The sequence below is a fragment of the Apium graveolens genome, chromosome 1 (genome assembly GCF_009905375.1).
Source record: "Apium graveolens cultivar Ventura chromosome 1, ASM990537v1, whole genome shotgun sequence".
In the NCBI taxonomy this organism is placed as follows: Eukaryota; Viridiplantae; Streptophyta; class Magnoliopsida; order Apiales; family Apiaceae; genus Apium; species Apium graveolens.
Genome location: NC_133647.1, coordinates 175,844,258 through 175,866,475, shown reverse-complemented (window position 1 = coordinate 175,866,475; position 22,218 = coordinate 175,844,258). Strand labels below are relative to the sequence as shown.

At 33.4% G+C, this 22,218-nt stretch overlaps 3 protein-coding genes and 1 pseudogene across 3 annotated transcripts; 2 read left to right on the top strand and 2 right to left on the bottom strand.

Annotated features, from left to right (window-relative positions):
• Positions 1-1,166: 1,166 nt before the first annotated feature.
• On the bottom strand, positions 1,167-6,710 carry LOC141671724 (NADH dehydrogenase [ubiquinone] flavoprotein 1, mitochondrial). The gene is made up of 3 exons (XM_074478052.1): positions 6,556-6,710; positions 2,820-4,293; positions 1,167-1,436 (listed from the first exon to the last, which is right to left on the bottom strand). The coding sequence occupies exons 1-2, from the start codon at positions 6,556-6,558 to the stop codon at positions 2,833-2,835; spliced, it is 1,464 nt and encodes a 487-aa protein (XP_074334153.1). The 5' UTR covers positions 6,559-6,710; the 3' UTR covers positions 1,167-1,436; positions 2,820-2,832.
• Positions 6,711-9,292: 2,582 nt separating this feature from the next.
• LOC141711765 (uncharacterized) lies at positions 9,293-11,868 on the top strand (annotated as a pseudogene).
• An 892-nt stretch (positions 11,869-12,760) lies between these two features.
• LOC141722156 (serine/threonine-protein kinase SRK2A-like) lies at positions 12,761-15,698 on the bottom strand. Its single transcript, XM_074525028.1, has 6 exons — positions 15,367-15,698; positions 14,681-14,767; positions 14,199-14,265; positions 13,508-13,603; positions 13,314-13,366; positions 12,761-13,006 (listed from the first exon to the last, which is right to left on the bottom strand). The coding sequence occupies exons 3-6, from the start codon at positions 14,211-14,213 to the stop codon at positions 12,868-12,870; spliced, it is 303 nt and encodes a 100-aa protein (XP_074381129.1). The 5' UTR covers positions 14,214-14,265; positions 14,681-14,767; positions 15,367-15,698; the 3' UTR covers positions 12,761-12,867.
• Positions 15,699-15,701: 3 nt separating this feature from the next.
• Positions 15,702-16,712, top strand: LOC141711756 (uncharacterized). Its single transcript, XM_074514434.1, is given in 1 exon segment — positions 15,702-16,712. A coding segment is annotated over 1 exon segment (1,011 nt).
• The last annotated feature ends 5,506 nt before the right edge of the window (positions 16,713-22,218 follow it).

Sequence of the window (22,218 nt, the reverse complement as noted above, 5' to 3'; positions counted from 1 at the left end):
TTTTTTCTCTTTAATTTTCCGTGATTGTGTACATGTATATGTATATGATGAATAGGATATAATTAATTTGGAGAATAAAATGTATTAATGCATATTATATGTAATGCGAGCTTCTTTTGTTACTTCTTAAATTTTTAATAATTAATTATGTATTATTGTTTGTACTTTTTTCTTATTCAATTAAACCTTTATCTAATTTATAAAATTTTACCTACAATAAATCACACTGGAATCAGAATATTTATTTTATTTGAAAAAAGGTGGCAATCAGAAGATTTATATTGTATTAGTGTTTCAGATACTTGGCTAGGTCTTTACTGAAGTGGCTCAAAATTTGAATTCCTTTAATACGAATGTGCAAAATATGCTGTGTATGCAAAAACTGATTTTGACAAAAGTCTTTAAAGCTCAGGTCCGATGTCAAGGGTGAGGGCCTAAGTCTACAGGCGACAGCTTATATGATTCTTCTGTAAGTGTTACTGGAGCATAAAATTGCAGTTCCAACTTAATAAAAAATTCCTTTCAGAAAAAAAAAACATTTAGTACGGATAAAAAAAATCTCCGATGAACTGATATCTGGCACACTTAGACCACCCTTTTACATTTCGAGCCTTCTTAATTGTACAGGAGACTTGAAGATCTAGACTGTCATCTCAAGTTCGCCTTTTCTAGTATACGCTTATTATAGCACCAAAACCTAACTTCTCCACAGTTCATAGTTGCTTCCACGATAATGCTTGAGAAAGAGCTTCAGGTAGCCAGTAGGATTTGCTTTGCAAATAACGCAGTAAACGGATTAAATGAGTAAATTCAAAAGAGACAGTGTTAAACAACATCAATTTGAATATGCGCAGAATTGCATTCAAGGATCTCGGTAGAGATATTAGATTGGATTCACTATGACTATACTAGCTCGGTTTTTAAACACCCAAAAAGGTATTCTATAATCTGTTTTTTTTCATCAAGGTGCTAGAAAACTGCTGTAGCAGAAAAAATGTCTTGAAATAGCAAAGCATGTTTATGCTGGCCAGATACATTACTGTTAAACTATACAAAATAGTTAAAATTAATCCCACCCCCCCCCCCCCCCTCTCCCTCCTAATTTTAATGGTAAAGTCTCCAGCACCTCGGAATTTGAAGGTTCCGACCATGACAGTATGATCAAGTAAATGAAGAGCATCGATTATTTGTCTTATTAACAACATAAAATATTTCAATGTAAGCATGAAGGCTCTTAAATCTTCAATACAGACAAGTTACCCTGGGCATATTAGTTCACATACATCAAAAAGGAATTATAGCATCTCATTTTTGTGCAGCCTGAGAATAAAAATTATAATATAACAAACATTTAACTCCAGATGACGTCTTGAGTAACTTCACTTCATCATGTCCAGAGAGTACATTCTACATCTTTATTCCATGGGATGCAGCATCTGTATGGAGGAGAAGAACATTATATATTACCAACACAAATTCCTTGAATTACATATACTAGCTTACGTCCCGTGCACGGGCTTGGTTAATATTTATATATTATTAATTTTATTTCATATAATTTTATTAAAATTCTATATAAATAATTAAATACTAAATAATGATTATATAATTATAATTTCAAGTTAGGTTTAAATAGTATAAATAGTATATGATTGATGAGATCTTATTCATAAATAGTAATGTAAATGTTTGTTGTCGGTGAGAGATTGGAATCCGAAAACTTATATGTATTTTTATAAATAATATACATGTTTGTTGTTAACGGGATTCGAACATGAGAACTTATATGTATCTTTATAAATAATAATATAAATATTTGTTGTTGACGGGATTTGAACCTCAAAACTCGTGGAGTGTATTTTATTAGTATGTGGATCTAACGGCTCTGATTATTTGATGAAGAAGATCCGACGGTCGTGATGTAAAGGGATAACCAAAATGAGGGGTCAACCAAACTACAAATTATACCTCATTCCGGTTATTATAGTATAGTATAGTATAGTATAGTATAGATAAGTATTTTTTATAGCAATCTGAAACAAGAACAATTTAGAATTTTGTCAATCCCGGGTCCTTGTGATGAAAACACATATATGTTAAAAGCTTTTTTGATTTCTGATACTTACGTATCCAAATTGTAAGTTGAAATGAGGCACATATAAGACCTAATTAAAAGTTTAGCTTTTTAATAGGGTATAACGGACATCTCCTCCCACCTGCTCTGTATCGATAAACTAACAAAAACAAAGGAATTCGCTCAAAAAATAAAAGCAAACAAACTATGTGATTTTATAACAAAAAAGAAGGCATCAATAGGTGACGGCAATCAATTCCGCTATTTGAGACCGTCACCATTGAACATGTATCTGATCCTGTAATAAACATTACTCCAGAAATGCCATAATAATCTCAGACTCAGTGCAGACCTGCTAATAACATTGCAATTACTTTGCAGCACTAAGGTCAAAGCATCAGTTATTCAGTGGCACTGAACAGTCTAAACCTTAACATTGGGCGACTCTCTATGCATCCACTGTATGGATGGGATAGAACTTAGAATTAGCTCGAACAAAGTTATAGTAAGCAGCTTAATGAATGACCAATTTTTTTAGATAACTGAACAAAGAAACCCTCTTGTTCTCTTAATTTATTGAAGATGTATTTTGAATGACTGAATCTCATGGTTGTTACTTTTAGATATGGTCAACAAAATAAAAGGTCAGGCTGGGATAGCATAACGACTACCTTTACTTGTCAACTGAACAACCAGCAGATGTTAGTCTCAAGAATTAAACAACGAAAAAAGGGCAAGAGCAAACCTGATAAGGTCACTCAGGCGGCAGCAGCTTGCAGCAATTCCCTATCTGCTCGCTCCCTGATTCTCCTTTCAAGCTCCGGCCTAAAGTGCCTGATAAGACCCTGAACAGGCCAGGCAGCAGCATCACCCAAGGCACAAATAGTGTGCCCTTCAATCTGTTTTGTGACCTCTTGAAGCATGTCAATCTCCTCCAACTTTGCATTTCCAACCTTCATTCTCTCCATGATCATCCATAGCCATCCTGTACCCTCCCTGCAAGGTGTGCACTGTCCACAACTCTCGTGCTTGTAAAAGTAAGAGAGCCTTGCAATTGCATCTACAACATCAGTCGATTTATCCATGACAATCACAGCTGCAGTTCCCAAACCCGATTGAACAGCCTTGAGTGCGTCAAAATCCATCAGCACATCCTCGCATAAATTCTTAGGAATCAATGGAACAGATGATCCACCAGGGATTACTGCAAGCAAATTGTCCCATCCACCTCTGACACCACCACAGTGCCTCTCTAGAAGCTCCTTCAATGGTATACTCATCTCCTCTTCAACCGTACACGGCTTGTTCACATGACCGGAGATGCAAAATAGTTTTGTACCAGAATTGTTCTTCCTGCCAAAGCTGGAAAACCACTCTGGTCCTCGCCTTAAAATTGTTGGAGAAACTGCTACAGTTTCCACATTTGTAACAGTTGTGGGGCAGCCATAAAGCCCTGCATTTGCGGGAAAAGGAGGCTTTAGTCTAGGTTTTCCTTGCTTTCCTTCAAGACTCTCTAGAAGTGCCGTCTCTTCACCACATATATAGGCACCAGCACCAAAGTGGATATGTACATCAAAATCATAACCAGATCCACAAGCATTCTTCCCCAAATATCCAGCTTTGTAAGCTTCTTGCCTAGCTTTTTCAAGATTTAGTCGTTCATTCACATATTCACCTCTAATGTAAATATATGCAGCACTAGCCCTCATTCCCACACCAGCAATCAGGCATCCCTCTAGTAACTTGTGTGGATCGTGACGCATGATTTCTCTGTCCTTGCAAGTTCCAGGTTCACTCTCATCAGCATTGACTACAAGATATGAAGGGCGGCCATCAGATACCTTCGGCATAAAAGACCACTTTAGACCAGATGGAAAACCAGCACCACCACGTCCCCGAAGGCCAGATTTCTTCATTTCATTTACAATCCAATCAGTGCCCTTGAGTACAAGATCTTTCGTTCTGTGCCAATCACCTCGTTTTAAAGCACCTTTGAGAAACGGGTCATGTAAACCATACACATTGGTGAAAATACGATCTTCATCTTTCAGGCCACCAAAGTGGGTTTTCTCAGGAGGAGGAGGTGGTGGAGGAGGCTGAGGAGTAGTACCAGTAGTTGCAGACTGAGTACTGAACAATCTACTACCCATTCCCCAATGCTCATTGTGATGCCGAAACAATGCAGCTCTACGTAGAGAAAGTATTCCCTTCATAGGTGCCTATAAAAAACATAGCAGATTTACACAAATATTAGAACGACCTTACTTGCCAATAAACATTACTACAAACATCATGCAGTCAAACTAAAGTTCATAGAAATTAGGATAACTGTTCCTTAAAGTCTTGAATGAGTACATCCACTTTATTAAACTTTTATAAATAAGCCTTTGAGTATCGTACTAAAATCAGTATGTCAAGTAACTGGTACAAAAAAATCACCTCCTTAGTAAGGTAAAAATTTATGAGTTTCAGTAAATCTTGGTTAAGATAACACAGGGATGGACTATATACATATGTAAAAAGGGTTAATAATTAAAGAGGTCACTTTTTCCTATTAAAATTTCTCAACTTTCAACGAATCATGATTTAGATAATACGGGAATTGACTATATAAGGTGAAACTTGAAAATTTCAACAAATCTCAATTAAGATAACACAAGGATGGTATTATTTATTTTAATTTAGATAAAAGGTTAATTATCAATGTGGTTTCTTTTTCCTGTCCAAAATATCTTATGTTTGTCACATAAGTTACTCACATCTCAATTCTCAAGCAACTAATGAAACAAAAGAATGTACACTAAAAATACTCAAAAAATATTATGCTCGCACTGAACTGGCAAGTTCTTGACTGGCTTTCATAGCAAACTTCGAATAACAAATCTGAGACAACCACTACCTCAAATAACAAACTTGCGACAACCTTTGACTTACTGTTTAGATGTAAGATATCCAAACTTCAGTGAGTTGCAAATAATCTTAGTACTGAATGGGGAAAATTTGAGCAAGATGCTTAAAACCACTTTTGATTAAACCAAGCTTGCAATTACGAACCAATTTGAGATTTATTGACAAATATCAAGTTCCAAATATCCTTTAGTATATAATTGGAAAATCAAATGAAGAAGAAAGAAAGCCGACGAGTTACAGAAAAGATTTGTAAAAAAAGAACAGGATGTCATAGTTGTTCCAGACCGTTTGGAAGTTCAAGCTCATGGCATAAGGTTTGGGTTTTTTCTTACTAAAAGTATATTGTTCATCTAATTCCCAGTGCAATGTGCATTTTTTTTGCTACACGAGTCAACTGAGACGTGATAAACTTATGTTCTCATGAATGAAGGCCTTTAAATAAATGACCAATTCACCATATCACTACATCAGTATTTGGATGGAAAAAGCGACCAATTTGATAAAAGCCATTTATATAAAATTTCATATAGATACTGAGAGTTGAGACATCAGGCATGTACATTGATGCACCTATTTCACAAGATGAACTAACCAAACACTGACTTGAAAATTTTCATGATAGAAGTGTTCGTTATTGGAGAAGAGTTTCAAGCTTTGCACCTATATCAAGAACACCTTAATACTTAAACTTTGTTGGGAAAGAAAGCTAAAAAATAACTTAAAAGATATAGAATCTAAAAGTAATTACTCAAAACTTTATATTTCTAAGAAACCGAAAAATAAACTGTCATTTCTAACCCCAACGTTGAACCAGACAATCATTCAAGTGTCAGTTTTATTTTTTTAATTTCTTTTAGCCTCATAGCCAAGATGTACAACAAATCAAAAAACACTGGCTTGGCTAGTGCAGCTAACAAAAGTATGGCCAGGTAATCACCAAACGAAACTAAATATCGCTCAGCTGACCTTAGGTATACACAGAATTTAGTCTTACTGCTACATCTATATAAATTAGATTTAAGGATTAATAACACAGCATTTTAATAAAACACTTCAAAATCAAATGCCAAACCTCTGCGCACACATAATGCGGTAAAACGAACACTTCCGATCTAACTTGTGTACCCCGCATTAAAAAAACATATCAAACTTATCTACATCTTCCTAACAACCTATATAGTCAAAAACTCAAACCCAGTACAATTTCGAAACACGAACATCTACCCATCAATCCTAATCCTCCAAAATGACCAAAAAACCAGAAAATCACAAGTCATCAACAATCATTTCTCCCTTCCTCCCCAATAATTCTACCAATTACTCGAAAATAGATTAATCAAAAACAAAGAAACAATACAGTAAATTATAATGTTTGTACACATACACATAACAATAAAGACGTTATAAAGTTCCCACGAACTAGGGTCAATTGAAATAGTGGAATCTAGGGTTTTAGTATAAGAAATAAATCCCAAATCAAACATGCTCGATTCAAATTAAACTTAAATTAATATTATTCATAGGATCGAAATAATAAAAAAAAAGTGAAATGAATGGAGATTATAGAGTACCATTGAAAATTGGATGATGAGAGCGAGGAAATGAAATGAAATGATCCGTGATTCAGCGGGGAGTGTGTGATTTATTTATTCAGCTTTTTGTGTTTGGATATTATAGTCACAGCGGACTTTGAGTTTGCAATATGGGCCTGGGTTTTTTTATTCTGGCCCGACTTTTTATTCCGAGAGAGATGGATTTTGATGTTTTGAAAATATGGTTGAGAAATTGGTTGAGGAACTAAATATCGATTTCATTATCTTTTGAAAAGATAATAAAGTATGGTTGCGTAATATTCATTTCTAGAAGTGTTACAGATTTCGGAAATCAGAACTATTCGGTTGAGGTAATCGGCGATTTAAAAATTGGATGATTAATTGGCGATTTATCGAAAATCGGTCAAATCGGACAAATATTTTTGACCAATTTTTGAGCGATTTATCAGCGATTTTCGAAAAATCGCCTGATTTCTGAAAAATCGCCCGATTTCTATAACAGAGATTTCTAGTGGTTATTACGTGGCAAAGATTTATCAACGCTAAGTCGCTAACACAAAATTTGCTATATATTATACTTGTTTGGTGATGAGCATACCATTGACTTACTCACCTATAAGAGCATTTGTAAGTGACTCCTGTTTATACTCTAAATATAATATATAATATTGACTCTAGTGAGTTCATGTGTGTTATTCTTCAATAATACTCTTTATATAAATTTTTAATTAATATTTTAATATTAAATGGAAGTTGAATTCATAAACAACAAAAGATAGTGGAGAGATAAATAGATTGTTTTCATAAATATATAAATAATATTATTTAAGAGTCGGAAAAAACTCTTAAAATTTATGAGAGAGAGAGAGATAGAAGACTCTTGGTGAATTTAAGAGTAATTAAGAGCCTCTTGGAGAGAAAAAAAATCATCATACTCCTCAAATTCCAAGTTAAGAGCCAAGTTAAGAAGCTATTGGAGATGCTCTAAGACCGTAAATATTTATCGACGAGTGTTTGTCGACTTAACTTATAAGTCGAATTTTTAACTTATAAGAGCAAGTCCAACAATGTTCTAGTTGGTTCCTTATAAATATTATAAAATATTAACTCTTAGTAATTTAAGATTTGATTTTCTTTGCGATTTACGTTCTATTCTTGATATCTCTCTATTCGTGATCTCTCTCGATTTCATAATCAATCTCCCTCCTAATCTTCTTATTGATCTCTCACTACTTATATGAAGCTACTAATCTTAAGCTTTTATACTGATTTAGTGACTTTCACACGCAATCAATCATACGTAAATGCAGAATAAACTTGTCATTTTAACTGGCGATTTTGTCATTCTTGATGTTGAATTGTTGATCATTAATTTTTCTGCACTGGAAACATGTTAACTGCTTGTGATCTAGCTTTGATGCACTTATTGCTTCAAGAATTTCTTATTCCTCAATTATATCTAACTGCGATTTTTAGTGATAGTCATGTTGTACTTGAAATTGCAGTGGACCCTATATTTCATCCGAAAATTAAACATTTTGCTATTGAATGCCACTTTGTCAGGGAACATGTGCAAATAACGTTGATACAACTCATCAACTTGCTGACATTTTAACTAAGGGATTATCTCGCACAGTTAAACGGAATATGCTTTCCAAATTGAATATTTTCTCTTTATCACATTTCAATTCGCCGGAAAAGTATTAACTCTACAAGTAATTAACAATCAATTAAACCAAGTCCACCAATAAATAGACACCATTTAGAACATTTGTAGTTCAATTCATTTGATTTTTCAAGTAAACATTTATGTTATCATTTGTTGAGATATAAATATATTTATAATAATATGTGTATACATTTTTGCTTCATGCTTGCTTTTCATACTTTAATGGAGATTTGCAAACTTCTACAAACTCTAGACCATACCAAAATTATATATATAGGGGAATGATCAAATACAAAATAAAATTAAAATAGAAACTAGGAATCAATCTAAGCCATTAGATCTACTTAATCTAATGGTCCCCCCTAAATCACCCCACTCAACTACTCTGCACCCTCCCACACCTAATTTCAGCTTTTCCCCTCCGTTTTTAATTTAATTTTTCCCGTCAAACCGTAAGTTTTTTTAAAATCCGATTTCACTGTATTTTTCTACATCTTTCAACAATCGATTTGCATACCATATGTGTTATATTTCAAACTATTTTTTAAAAAAAAATTATTTGATTTCTAGTTTCTATTATAAATTGGTTTCTATTGGAGTAGCCCCCTATATATATATATATAAATGATGTGGTTTGGAATAAGAAATTATCTACTCTTGAATGATTAGTTGCAACTTCTATATAGTATCTCTCTTAATGGAACATGGGTTCAGCTTCATGACATGAGTGCGGGTTTTATATCACTTGGAGGTTACGGATGTGGGCAACTATATTGGTAAATTCATAGAGAGTGACACGAACAATTTCGTTGGTGTTTGGCGAGAGTATTTGATAATTCGGGTCTCCATACCTTTGGATATTCCAATCAAATGGAGAATGAAGCTTAAAAAATCAGCAGAAAACTGGTGTTGGGTTAATTTTAAATATGAGGAAATTCTCATATTTTGTTTTATCTGTGGAATGATTGGCCATGGGGAGAAATTATGTGCAAAACTATTTGAAGGAACATGAGTTAATATTGAGAAGGCGTATGGATCATGGCTTCGTGCAGAACCCAAGCGTAAGTCACATACACTGGGGTCAAAATGGTTGAGAGGTCCAAACATAATTCAGGAAACAAATTCTGGTGCCAACTGTGAGTAGAACTCGGGGAAGACGACCTCCTTGATTAGTGGTACCGTCAGGGCCAGTCTACAGCCAGGGCAACCAGGTCAACTGCCCTGGGCCTTTTTTGTCTGGGGGGCCAAAATTTTATAAGCCCATGTAATATTAATATTAGTATACCTCTTTCATGTAATATTTTATAGGCCCAAGAGTCTTTCTTTATTTTATTTTGCAAAACTCTGTGTCTCTGCCCCAACTGCTTCTTGGCTTTTTTACTGTATCTTTTGAAGTCACGACTCACGAAATCAGGTAAACAACTCGATCACCAATCTCCCTCTTTTCTTACTTCTATATTTTATATTATTAATATTATATAGTATTTTAGAAATATATGAATATAATTATATTATATATTATGTTTATAATATATAATATATTTTATACATTTAGGGGAGATTTAGGGTTTGTGATCAAATTTAGTTTATGTCTTTTTTATGCTAATTTAATGATTATATTTTTATTTTCTTGTTATGATTTCACAGCTATAATCAAGAGTAAAGCAATCTTACTTGAAATTTCAAAATTGTGAATGCTTTGGAGTTTGGATCTTGAAATTTTCTATTCAAGGTGATATTCTTCCTTTACATCAATTAGTTGTTTTTTTTGGAGTACAATGCCACCAAAATAACAATCTGAAAATGAGAAAAGGAAAAAAAAGCGAGTAAATGAGTTAGTAGAGTCACAAAGAGGAGCCATGGATAACTTTGTTGTTAAAAAGGTAGAAACTTCGAAACAAGAACTAAGTGAAAATTTGGAGGGCTCAGGAATTTGTAATGAAAATTTGGAGGATTTAAATGTAGAACATGAAAATTTGAATGAGGAAAATGTAAGTGTTGAAGAAGATGAGTCATGTCTTCCTTTTAAAGATATTTATGATCCTAGAAATTGGGATAATTTAAACAACAATGAGAGGGATATTTTAGTTAAAAAAAGGCCTCTAAGAGAATTAAATCTCACTTTCCCACTAGATGATACTTCAAGACATTTTTTTGTATGCTTTTTATTCTAGAGGATTAAATAACGGGGAGATTGTTTATAGAAAATGGTTGATTTATTGTAGATCAATTGATAAGATCTATTATTTTTGTTGTAAGTTATTCAAATATCATCAAATGAAAAGTTCATTAACAAATGATGGGTTGAGAGATTGGAAACATCTTGGGGAGAGGTTCAAACAACATGAAAATAGTGTTGAGCATATTACTAACATGAACAACTGAAATGAATTTAGAGTGAGAATGAATAAAAATCAAACCATTGATAAAGGTCTCCAATAAGAAATATCCAAGGAGAAAGAATATTGGAAACAAGTGTTGATAAGAATAATTTCGATTGTGAAGTGTCTTGCTAAAAATAATTTTGCTTTTAGAGGGTCTAATGAGAAACTTCACCAAGAAAGTAATGGTAACTTTTTGGGATTAATTGAGATGATTGCGGAATTTGATTTGGTAATGCCAGATCATGTTAGAAGAATCCAAAATCATGAGATACATCATCATTATCTTGGCCACAAAATTCAAAATGAGTTGATTTCTCTTTTGGCTCATATTGTTAGAAGTTCCATTGTAAGTGTTGTTAAAAAGGCTAAATATTTTTCGGTTATTCTTGATTGCACTCCGGATATAAGTCATCAAGAACAAATGACTTTGCTTGTGCGATGTGTGAACATGTCAAGTAATAAAATCAAAGTAGAGGAGTTCTTTCTTGAATTTCTAAAGGTAGATGACACATCCGGATTAGGCCTATTTGATGAATTAATAAGCGCTTTAAAGTCTTTTGATCTCAATGTAGAGGATATTAGAGGTCAAGGTTATGACAATGGTTCCAATATGAAAGGAAAACATCAAGGATTCAAAAAAGGTTACTTGATATAAATCCAAGAGCTTTGTATTTGCCATGTGCCTGTCATAGTCTTAATCTTACTCTTTGTGATGCGGCTAATTCTTGTGTGAAAGCTATTTCTTTTTTTGGTGTTGTGCAACGAATCTACACATTATTTTCAAGTTCTCCAAAAAGATGGAAGATTTTGCTTGACAATGTTTCGGGTTTGACTGTGAAATCTTTGTGTAATACTCGTTGGGAAAGCCGAGTAAAAAGTGTGAAAGCAATTAGATTTCAAGCTCCACAAATTAGGTTGGATTTGTTGGAATTAAAAGAATCTTCTAATGATCCTAAGTCGGTTAGTGAAGCCGAAAGTTTGATTGGTTTTATTGAGAGTTTTGATTCTTTACTTGGTATGGTCATTTGGCATGCAATTTTATTTTCCGTTAATATGGTAAGTAAAAAGTTACAATCTAAATCTATGTGCATTGATGCTACTATGAAACAATTGGAAAGTGTGTTGGTATTTTTTGAAAAATATAGGGAAGAAGGATTTGTCTCTAGCATGAAAGTTGCCAAAAAAATTGCAATTGATATGGATATAGAGCCTACTTTTCCTATTAAGCGTCGCGCCTTTAGAAAAAAACAATTTGATGAAAGTGATGATGGTGAATAAGTGAGAACAATTGATGAGTCTTTTCGAATTGATTTCTTTGTGCGATTGGTTGATATTGCAATTAGTTCATTAAGAAATCATTTTGAACAATTACATGCATTTGAAAGTGTTTTTGGGTTTTTATTTGATCCATAAATTTTGAAATCTTTGGGGTATGGTGAAATAAAAAAATGTTGTAGTAATCTAGCTACTACTTTCTCTCATAACGGGTTGTAAGATTTTGAATTGGATGTCTTAGTACATGAAGTAGAAATGTTGCAAGTTTATGTTCCCGATGACTTGACATCTGCTATTGAGATTCTTGAGTTTGTCAGATCTTTGGATTGTCTTCCAAATGTTGCCATTGCTTATAGAATACTACTATCTATACCTGTGAGTGTGGTATCAGCTGAAAGAAGTTTCTCTAAGTTGAAATTATTAAAAAGTTATTTACGGTCAACGATATCACAAGAAAGGTTAAATGGTCTTGTTGTTTTATGTATTGAAAGAGACATGTTAGAGAACATTGACGTGGATACAATTATCACTGATTTCGCATCCAGGAGTGCTAGGAGAAGTTGTTTTTCATGATCCATCACTTTTGTACGGTATGTTAAATAATAAATACTCTCCTATTATTAGCTATTCAAGTTTTAGTTAAAATTGTTTTATTATCATTAATTTCTATGTGAGTATGATAATGTTTTACCTGGAACGCCAATCTTCAACTCATGTTTTTACCTTTTACCACATTCCAAATCATTATCAACCTAAGCACCCAACATTTGCTCTGTTGTATCTTTCAATGATATATACTGCCAGTTAATGGTTAAGAAATGATACAATTGCTTAAACCACATTACTATTATAAATTTGTCAAGGAGAATATGACATGTAGTATTATATAGTTGGCATATGTTACAAGTTGTAGTACATATCTTTTACAATTCCTTGTTTAATTGTCTCTTTTTTTCAACGGATATAACTTTAACTTTTATTTGTTAGGCGTAGATAACCACCTTAAATTTTTGGGACCTTTAGTAATACTCGTTCTGCATCAAATACTTTTCCATCATTTTCAATGCAAGACATAACAATGGGATCAATACGAGTAAGAGTTCCAACAGTTGATGGCGGCCTTGATGTACAGCAAAGATGCCTGTAGAATAATAGTTTAATTAGTAATCAAATTGCATAATCAAACCACTAATAAAGCCATAAAAACTTAAAAGTTTAATAGTGTGTGTGCAAAACCTTAAAATTACTTCATATATCCAAGAAAACTTGTAAGCTAATTTCAAGGAAAATGTAATAATGGTCGAGAGACTGAATGTTTATTATTATAAGTTCAAAACTTAGAGTAACAAAAATCATAGATCTTAAGACGGGGAGTCAAAAATCTGTGTTCACGGGTCGATAGACTCAAATACTCAAATAGAGAATAAATATCAGTGTCAGAAGATAACCAGAAATGGCAAAATGGCACTCCGGATACAAGTTGTTGGAAGGAATACATAGCCTGATAATAAATTAAAAAAAATATCAATTGATCAAATTAATCAATTGAGCTAATTGTAAATGAAGAACTACATTAGTAACTTAATAGTGATATTAATAGTTGGATCTACCATATAACACATATATAGGAAAAATTAAATACCCACAAACTACAAAGAACCCGCACCATCCGGACAAAATTATCTTTGTCCATTAGCTTGAAACTCGAGTACTGAAGTTGAGCAGATGATCTCCTGATCTGCAAAACTGAAGAGTAAAATGTCACTATAATCTAAATACTTATCATTATTTAGAATGTTCACTTGCTTGGAACAAAAAGAATGGTAGGGACTAAACATAAGTTAAGATGTAAATGTAGTACACAAGTACTAACAATTGTACAACCTCCAAGTAAATGCCTAAAAAAGTACCTTGAAATGCTGGAGAAAAGAAAATATAGTTTTTGGCAACTGTGTTAGCCATTTTAAAAAAAGAAATCATGCATCATGTCATAAGCTACTTAATTGTTATTCAATATTCATTATTTTAGATAGATAAAAATATATATTAATGTATTCAAGTACGGGAAGATATTTTTTTAGAATTATGTGGGAGGTTTAGCACTCCACCATGACTTTCGAGTATATTTTTTTAGGAGTAAACCACTCCCAAGAATATCAAATCAAAATATCAAAACATAAAAAAAATAAAAACAACCAGCAATTTGCCTACATTTCCCTCTCAAATCTCAATAAAAGAATCCAATAGCAGAAAATATGTTGGAAGTGCTCATAGATTAAAACAAGTCTCCATTTCCCTATATCCTAAATATATGTTGCTCGAGGAGACATTACCTCTACCATGGCCATGTAAGAGTTGCCTTGTCCTTGTTCTCCACCAAAAATGTAATATGAGTATGCGCTGCATACCATAAAAAATTATTATTACAGAAAATTCAATGGCATATGTGCCCAAATAGCCAAGTAAAAAAAATGTGATGACAACATACATTAATTCTCACAAAATTTTTAAAAAGCCTTCGATTTTCTTTCTTTTTAGGCTCTTAAGACCACTTAAGCCTGATCATTTCATCATATAATTAAGAACACTATCCAGCATCATATAAATATACACCACTCATCAATATTTGCAAGTATAATGTTTTATACACATTATTACCTAAGCAGCCCTAACCATGCCCTTTTCAAAATAAAGCTAGGATTACAATTTAGCAAATAAGGGGTCTACACACTATCTAGACAGCTAAAGATATTTCATAATTAAGCAAAAAACAATATATTATAGCCAACCAAATCCAAACAAAAAGCATACTAACTGGAATGTACATGTGCTCCGCTTCTTTCAGAATACATATTCTTCACAAAGGGTGATCCACCAAATGTTCAAGCTGTCAATTATTTCCCTGCATCCACTAATAAACTTAAGATTCTATATAGTAAACCAATGACTTCACTGTTTCATTTATAAATCGACTCAACCAAAATTAGCATTAATAGAAAAAAATTATTATAATTTTTAAGTAAAGTTCTATCTAGAGAAATTAAAATGGTTGATTCGCTTCCCAATAAAGTTGAGTTCAGAATTGGTTGACCAGTAGTTTTGCTACTGCTTCCATTCTCATCTCTTCGTGTTGTTCAATGTATCCGATGGAATGATCAACCCAAATTCAAATAACCAAACTTATTTGACAAATACAATTAAGCATCAATTGATTTTCAATTGTAAATATAAATTACCATTATCTCAGAATATATGAGATACATAATAATACCATATATAACATCTACACATAAATAGCTCACTTTAAATATTTTTTTTTGTGATATAGACACAAATCTATATATGCATATGCAAGCATGGTGTGTGTGAATAAAAAAATATGACAGTACATAAAATTAAGCACTGGAGAATTAGAAGGACATATGTATAATAACATAAAGTCCAAGAAAGTTATTGAGAAATAACCGAAAAAAGATAAAATTGATCGAAAGCATAATTTACCTAATCAGAACAATATCGTCCAGGGCTTCGATTGGGGGCGGAGGAGTTAGAAATGGATGCGAGGGCCGGTTCGGACAACAGGTAATATATAATATATAAATATAGATATAAGTTTATCGGTTATGGAAGATAGCGAGATCATAACTGAATTTTAAAGAAGTGACCTCTCAGTTTCTGGAATAATAAGCATTCAATTGGGTGAGATGAGATCCATCGTGACAAAATAGGCTAGTAGCTAAGAAAATGAATCGGAAGAAAGGGGAGGCTGCCACGTAGGATCACCCGAGATCCTCCTTTATATAGATATATAGATTAGTTGTTTTTTTTGGAGTACAATGCCACCAAAACAACCATCCGAAAATGAGAAAAGGAAAAAAAGAAAGCGAGTAAATGAGTTAGTAGAGTCACAAAGAGGAGCCATGGATAACTTTGTTGTTAAAAAGGTAGAAACTTCGAAACAAGAACTAAGTGAAAATTTGGAGGGCTCGGGAATTGGTAATGAAAATTTGGAGGATTTAAATATAGAACATGAAAATTTGAATGAGGAAAATGTAAGTGTTGAAGAAGATGAGTCTTGTCTTCCTTTTAAAGATATTTATGATCCTAGAAATTGGGATAATTTAAACAACAATGAGAGGGATATTTTAGTTAAAAAAGGGCCTCTAAGAGAATTAAATCTCACTTTCCCACTAGATGATACTTCAAGACATTTTTCGTATGCCTTTTATTATAGAGGATTAAATAACGGGGAGATTGTTTATAGAAAATGGTTGATTTATTGTAGATCAATTGATAAGATCTATTGTTTTTGTTGTAAGTTATTCAAATATCATCAAATGAAAAGTTCATTAATAAATGATGGGTTGAGAGATTGGAAACATCATGGGGAGAGGTTCAAACAACATGAAAATAGTGTTGAGCATATTACTAACATGAACAATTGGAATGAATTTAGAGTGAGAATGAATAAAAATCAAACCATTGATAAAGGTCTCCAATAAATATCCAAGGAGAAAGAATATTGAAAACAAGTGTTGATAAGAATAATTTCGGTTGTGAAGTGTCTTGCTAAAAATAATTTTGCTTTTAGAGGGTCTAATGAGAAACTTCACCAAGAAAGTAATGGTAACTTTTTGGGATTAATTGAGATGATTGCGGAATTTGATTTGGTAATGCCAGATCATGTTAGAAGAATCCAAAATCACGAGATACATCATCATTATCTTGGCCACAAAATTCAAAATGAGTTGATTTCTCTTTTGGCTCATATTGTTAGAAGTTCCATTTTAAGTGTTTTAAAAAGGCTAAATACTTCTCGGTTATTCTTGATTGCACTCCGGATATAAGTCATCAAGAACAAATGACTTTGCTTGTGCGATGTGTGAACATGTCAAGTAATAAAATCAAAGTAGAGAAGTTCTTTCTTGAATTTCTAAAGGTAGATGACACATCCGGATTAGGCCTATTTGATGAATTAATAAGCGCTTTAAAGTCTTTTGATCTCAATGTAGAGGATATTAGAGGTTAAGGTTATGACAATGGTTACAATATGAAAGGAAAACATCAAGGAGTTCAAAAAAGGTTACTTGATATAAATCCAAGAGCTTTGTATTTGCCATGTGTTTGTCATAGTCTTAATCTTACTCTTTGTGATGCGGCTAATTCTTGTGTGAAAGCTATTTCTTTTTTTAGTGTTGTGCAACGAATCTACACATTATTTTCAAGTTCTCCAAAAAGATGGAAGATTTTGCTTGACAATGTTTCGGGTTTGACTGTGAAATCTTTGTGTAATACTCGTTGGGAAAGTCGAGTAAAAAGTGTGAAAGCAATTAGATTTCAAGCTCCACAAATTAGGTTGGATTTGTTGGAATTAAAAGAATCTTCTAATGATCCTAAGTCGGTTAGTGAAGTCAAAAGTTTGATCGGTTTTATTGAGAGTTTTGAGTTCTTACTTGGTATGGTCATTTGGCATGCCATTTTATTTTCCGTTAATATGGTAAGTAAAAAGTTACAATCTAAATTTATGTGCATTGATGCTATTATGAAATAATTGGAAAGTGTGTTGGTATTTTTTGAAAAGTATAGGGAAGAAGGATTTGTCTCTAGCATGAAAGTTGCCAAAAAATTGCAATTGATATGGATATAGAGCCTACTTTTCCTATTAAGCGTCGCGCCCTTAGAAAAAACAATTTGATGAAAGTGATGATGGTGAAGAAGTGAGAACAGTTGAGGAGTCTTTTCGAATTGATTTCTTTGTGCGATTGGTTGATATTGCAATTAGCAATTAGTTCATTGAAAAATCATTTTGAACAATTACATGCATTTAAAAGTGTTTTTGGGTTTTTATTTGATCCATAAATTTTGAAATCTTTGGGGTATGGTGAAATAAAAAAATGTTGTAGTAATCTAGCTACTACTTTCTCTCATAACGGGTTGTCAGATTTTGAATTGGATGTCTTAGTACTTTGGGGTTGCAATTTTATGTTCCCGATGACTTGACATCTGCTATTGAGATTCTCGAGTTTGTCAGATCTTTGGATTGTCTTCCAAATGTTATCATTGCTTATAGAATACTACTATCTATATCTGTGAGTGTGGTATCAGCTGAAAGAAGTTTCTCTAAGTTGAAATTATTAAAAAGTTATTTACGGTCATCGATGTCACAAGAAAGGTTAAATGGTCTTGCTGTTTTATGTATTGAAAGAGACATGTTGGAGAACATTGACGTGGATACAATTATCACTGATTTCGCATCCAGGAGTGCTAGGAGAAGTTGTTTTTCATTATCCATCACTTGTGTACGGTATGTTAAATAATAAATACTCTCCTATTGTTAGCTATTCAAGTTTTAGTTAAAATTGTTTTATTACCATTAATTTCTATGTGAGTATGATAATGTTTAATGACTGTAACTTATATTTAAATTTAACTTAAATTGTTGCTTATATTACTATAGTCTAATCTTTGGGGAGGGGAATTAGGGCCTTTTTTAGTATTTCGCCCTGGGCCCTTTAATCTAATGGAACGGCCCTGAGTACCGTTCAACAAACCAGCATGAACTAAGGGACTGGATTGGATAAGGTGGTTATTGAGAAATCATATATTGTGGGAGGTAGTAAAGGTGATAGGTTGTAGGTAAGTAAAGGAGATAATTTAAGAGTTAATTCTAATCTATCACGGGCTATTATTGATTTTATTCAGAATTTGAAAAATCATGGGGAGGCAAAATTCTAGTGGGTTGGACTCTTCAGAACTTTTCATAGTGGACCTGAAAAGACGTAGACCGGGCCTCGAACAAATAAGTGATAAACATGAAACAAAGACTGACACAAATTTGGAGACAGGTGAGGAGGACATGAACAACTTAAAAAATGATTTTTTGGCGGGTGCTGTTGTGCAGACCCGCCAATCATTATGAATACTTTATCTTGTAACTGCTAGGGGTTGGGTGCACCTGGGAAAATTCAGTTCCTTAGAGAAGTCACCCGCTATGAACAACCGTCTTGTGTCTATTTGTGTGAAACTATTACCAGTCGTAAAAAGATAGAAGAATTATGTTCGCAGCTCAAGTTTGAAGGGTTAATTACTGTTGAGCCGCAAGGAAAGATTGGTGGGCTTGCTTTGTTGTGGAAGAATACGGAGGATGTCACTTTACTGAGTATGTCAAGGAATATATAGATGTGTCAGTTAAAACGGTAGGCAAAGAACTCTGGAGGCTTATGGGAGTTTACGGTGAACCTGTGAGAGCTCAACTTCGTAAAACTTGGGAGTTACTTCTTCTGTTGGATATATTTGAGATGTCATGACTAATATGTTTCATGTTTAGTTTTCAAATCTTAACTAACAGGAAATATCAGTATTTACTGGAATCGGAACTTACTGGAAGTCAGGACTTAAGGATATCAGGACTTAGATTATCAGAAGATAATATCAGAAGATGGATATCAGAACTTAAGTACTGGAGGACTAACAGTTAAGGAAGGAAGCTGATTCACAGGAAAGAAGATCGAGACTAATACAAGAAGAAGATATGCATTGAAAGACTTAGACGACAAGAAGAATTATATAAGATATCTGGTTGATATATTTTAGGAGACAGAATTATATTCCATATCAACTAGAAGTTATCTTGTAACTGTGTGTCTATATAAACACAGACATAGGTTTACTCAAAAAGAGTTACGATCATCGAGAAGATCATATATTGTAACCCAGCAGCTCTCGTGATATTTGTTCATCACTGAGAGAGAACAGTTCCATTGTAACAGAGTTTATTATATCGAATACATCTATTTTCTGTTACTTGTGCTTTAAATCGATTTGATTGTATTCTACACTGTATTCAACCCCCTTCTACAGTATTGTGTGACCTAACAAGTGGTATCAGAGCAATCTGTTAACACACATACAGTAAAGATCTAAAACAATCATGTCTGAAGAAGAAGAAAATCCAATCAAGCCCGCCAAAACTAAAGAAACTCCAAAGACTCAAACCCATAGTCGATATGAGACTATCAGGGTTCCCATGTTGAGACCTTCTGAGTATCCCATATGGAAAGTGAAGATGGCTATGTTTCTGGAAGCTACAGATCCAGAATACCTTGACAGAATTTATGAAGGACCACATAAGCCAACCAAGCTCTATGTTATAGTAGCAGATCAGCCAGCAAAGACAATACCAAAGGAGAAAAGTGAATACACAGATGAAGATATCTCATCTATTGCCAAGGATGCAAAGATAAGACATTTGCTACATAGTGTCATTGATAATGTCATGTCAAATAGGGTAATTCAATGCAAAACTGCAAAGGAGATATGGGATGCTTTGGAGATAAGGTGTCAGGGAACTGATGCAATCAAGAAAATAGGAGGACTATACTCACTCAAGAGTATGAGCAATTTGACTAAAAAAGTGATGAGTCATTAACTGACTCATATGACAGATTCGTCAAACTCTTGAATGATCTGTCATTGGTGGACAAGGAATATGACATTGAAGATTAAAATCTAAAATTCCTTTTAGCTCTTCCTGAAAGTTGGGATTTGAAAGCTACTATTATAAGAGATAACTATGCTCTTGATGAAACTACTCTTGATAAAATTTATGGAATGCTCAAGACTTATGAACTTAAGATGGATCAAAGAAGCAAGAGACATGGGAGAAAGTCAAGAACAATTGCTCTTAATGTTGAGGAGGAATCCCCCAAAGTGGTTGTCTCAAAGAAAGGCAAGGGCAAGGCTCTCATCACAAAGTCTGATTCAGAATTATCAAGTTATGATGATGATGATTCAGAAACTGAAAGTCTACTTGAAGTAGATGTTGATGAAGAGATGATGAAGCTGTGTGCTCTTATGGTGAAGGGTATCACAAAGATAGCCTACAGGAAATTCAGAAGAGGAAAGAAGTTTTCCAAGAAAGGTAGAAGTTCTGATAAGAAGGGCTTCAGAAAATCTGAAGGCAAAGGAGGAAAGTCTGACAGAGGAAATTACTCAAATGTCAAATGCTACAACTGTGGTGAGAAATGCCACATATCTCCTGACTGCAAGAAAGGAAAGAGTGATAAAGGCAAGGCTCTTATCACAAAGAAGAAAAGCTGGACAGACACCTCAGATTCTGAAGATGAGGAGAACTATGCCTTGATGGCAAATGTTGATAGCAGTTCTGATGCTGCTGAGTTAAAGGTACCTCAAACAACCTATGTCTTTCATACTGATGATATTACTGAGTTGAGATTATATCTTAAAACCATGTTTATTAGCTATAGAGATCAAACTTTAACATGTGAAAGATTAACTTCTGAAAATCTTGCTTTTAAAAAGAGGAATGATTATTTAAAAAAAGAGTTAATTATGTTCCATCAAACTCAGAAGGATAGAGATGATGCTTTCTATATTAGAGATGAAGTGCTAAAAATGAATAAATCTCTAAAAACTGAGTTAGAAAAGGAGAGAGAGATTATCAGGACTTGGACTAACTCTGGCAGAGCAACTCAGGATATACTAAGTAGTGGAAATTGGAAAGAGGGCTTAGGTTATGGAGATTAGAAAAGTGTAAAAGGAACTGAACAAGTTAAGCCAAATATTGTTAAACAGAATACTAAGCCAAAGGTAAATCATGTTAAATTTGTAGCTAAAACTGTAAAGTCTGATTCTGAAAAGATGAAAGCTATTGAGACAGAAGTGATAGTAGAGTCAACTTCTGACAAATTAGAACAGGATAAACCAACTGAAGTTAACATAGGCTTAATGACAAAGAAGCAGCTTAAACATAAGCTGAAAGAGATTACCAGTGTAAACAAGGTAAAGGTAGCAAGGAAAAATAGGAATGGAAAGGAACGTGTGAATAAAAGTAACAATTATATGCCTGTTCTTAATGCTCCTAGAAAGAAATGCTATAACTGTGGAAACTCTAACCATCTGGCTTCTTTTTGCAGAAAGAATAAGAATATAAACTCCTTACCTTCTAAGTCAGGAGTTAAGAGTCAGTCTGTTAGATTTAAGCCACAAAATCCTTGTTTTCATTGTGGTAGTATATGTAATAACCCCAATTTTTGGAAAATTTTGAAACACGGATGAATAGTAACTTTTGCTGATGATGATGATTAAGGAAAATTATCAGACCACGCTATATAGGAGTACTGTTATGGAAATTCTAAGATCGTATTAGTACTCCATAAAGTAAATAAATGTATGTAAAGATCGTCAGAATCCAAATTCGAACACTTTAATTTTTTCCCGAAAATCCACCAGATACCGAAAGAATTGAGTATAAGGTGACAGGATAAAAAGGATTTAAATTCAAGGATTTTAAGAGGGGATCATAAAAAGGAATATAAAATATTGAGAAAGGTT

Coding starts and splice junctions, on each gene's coding strand:
- LOC141722156 (XM_074525028.1), bottom strand. Junction 13,367..13,507: donor GGGTTCTTTGTAGTTTGTGG/GTATTTAATTTT, acceptor ATTTATTATCAG/GCTATGTATTCCTTCCAACA. Junction 13,007..13,313: donor GTGCCATTTTGCCATTTCTG/GTTATCTTCTGA, acceptor ATTATTCTACAG/GCATCTTTGCTGTACATCAA.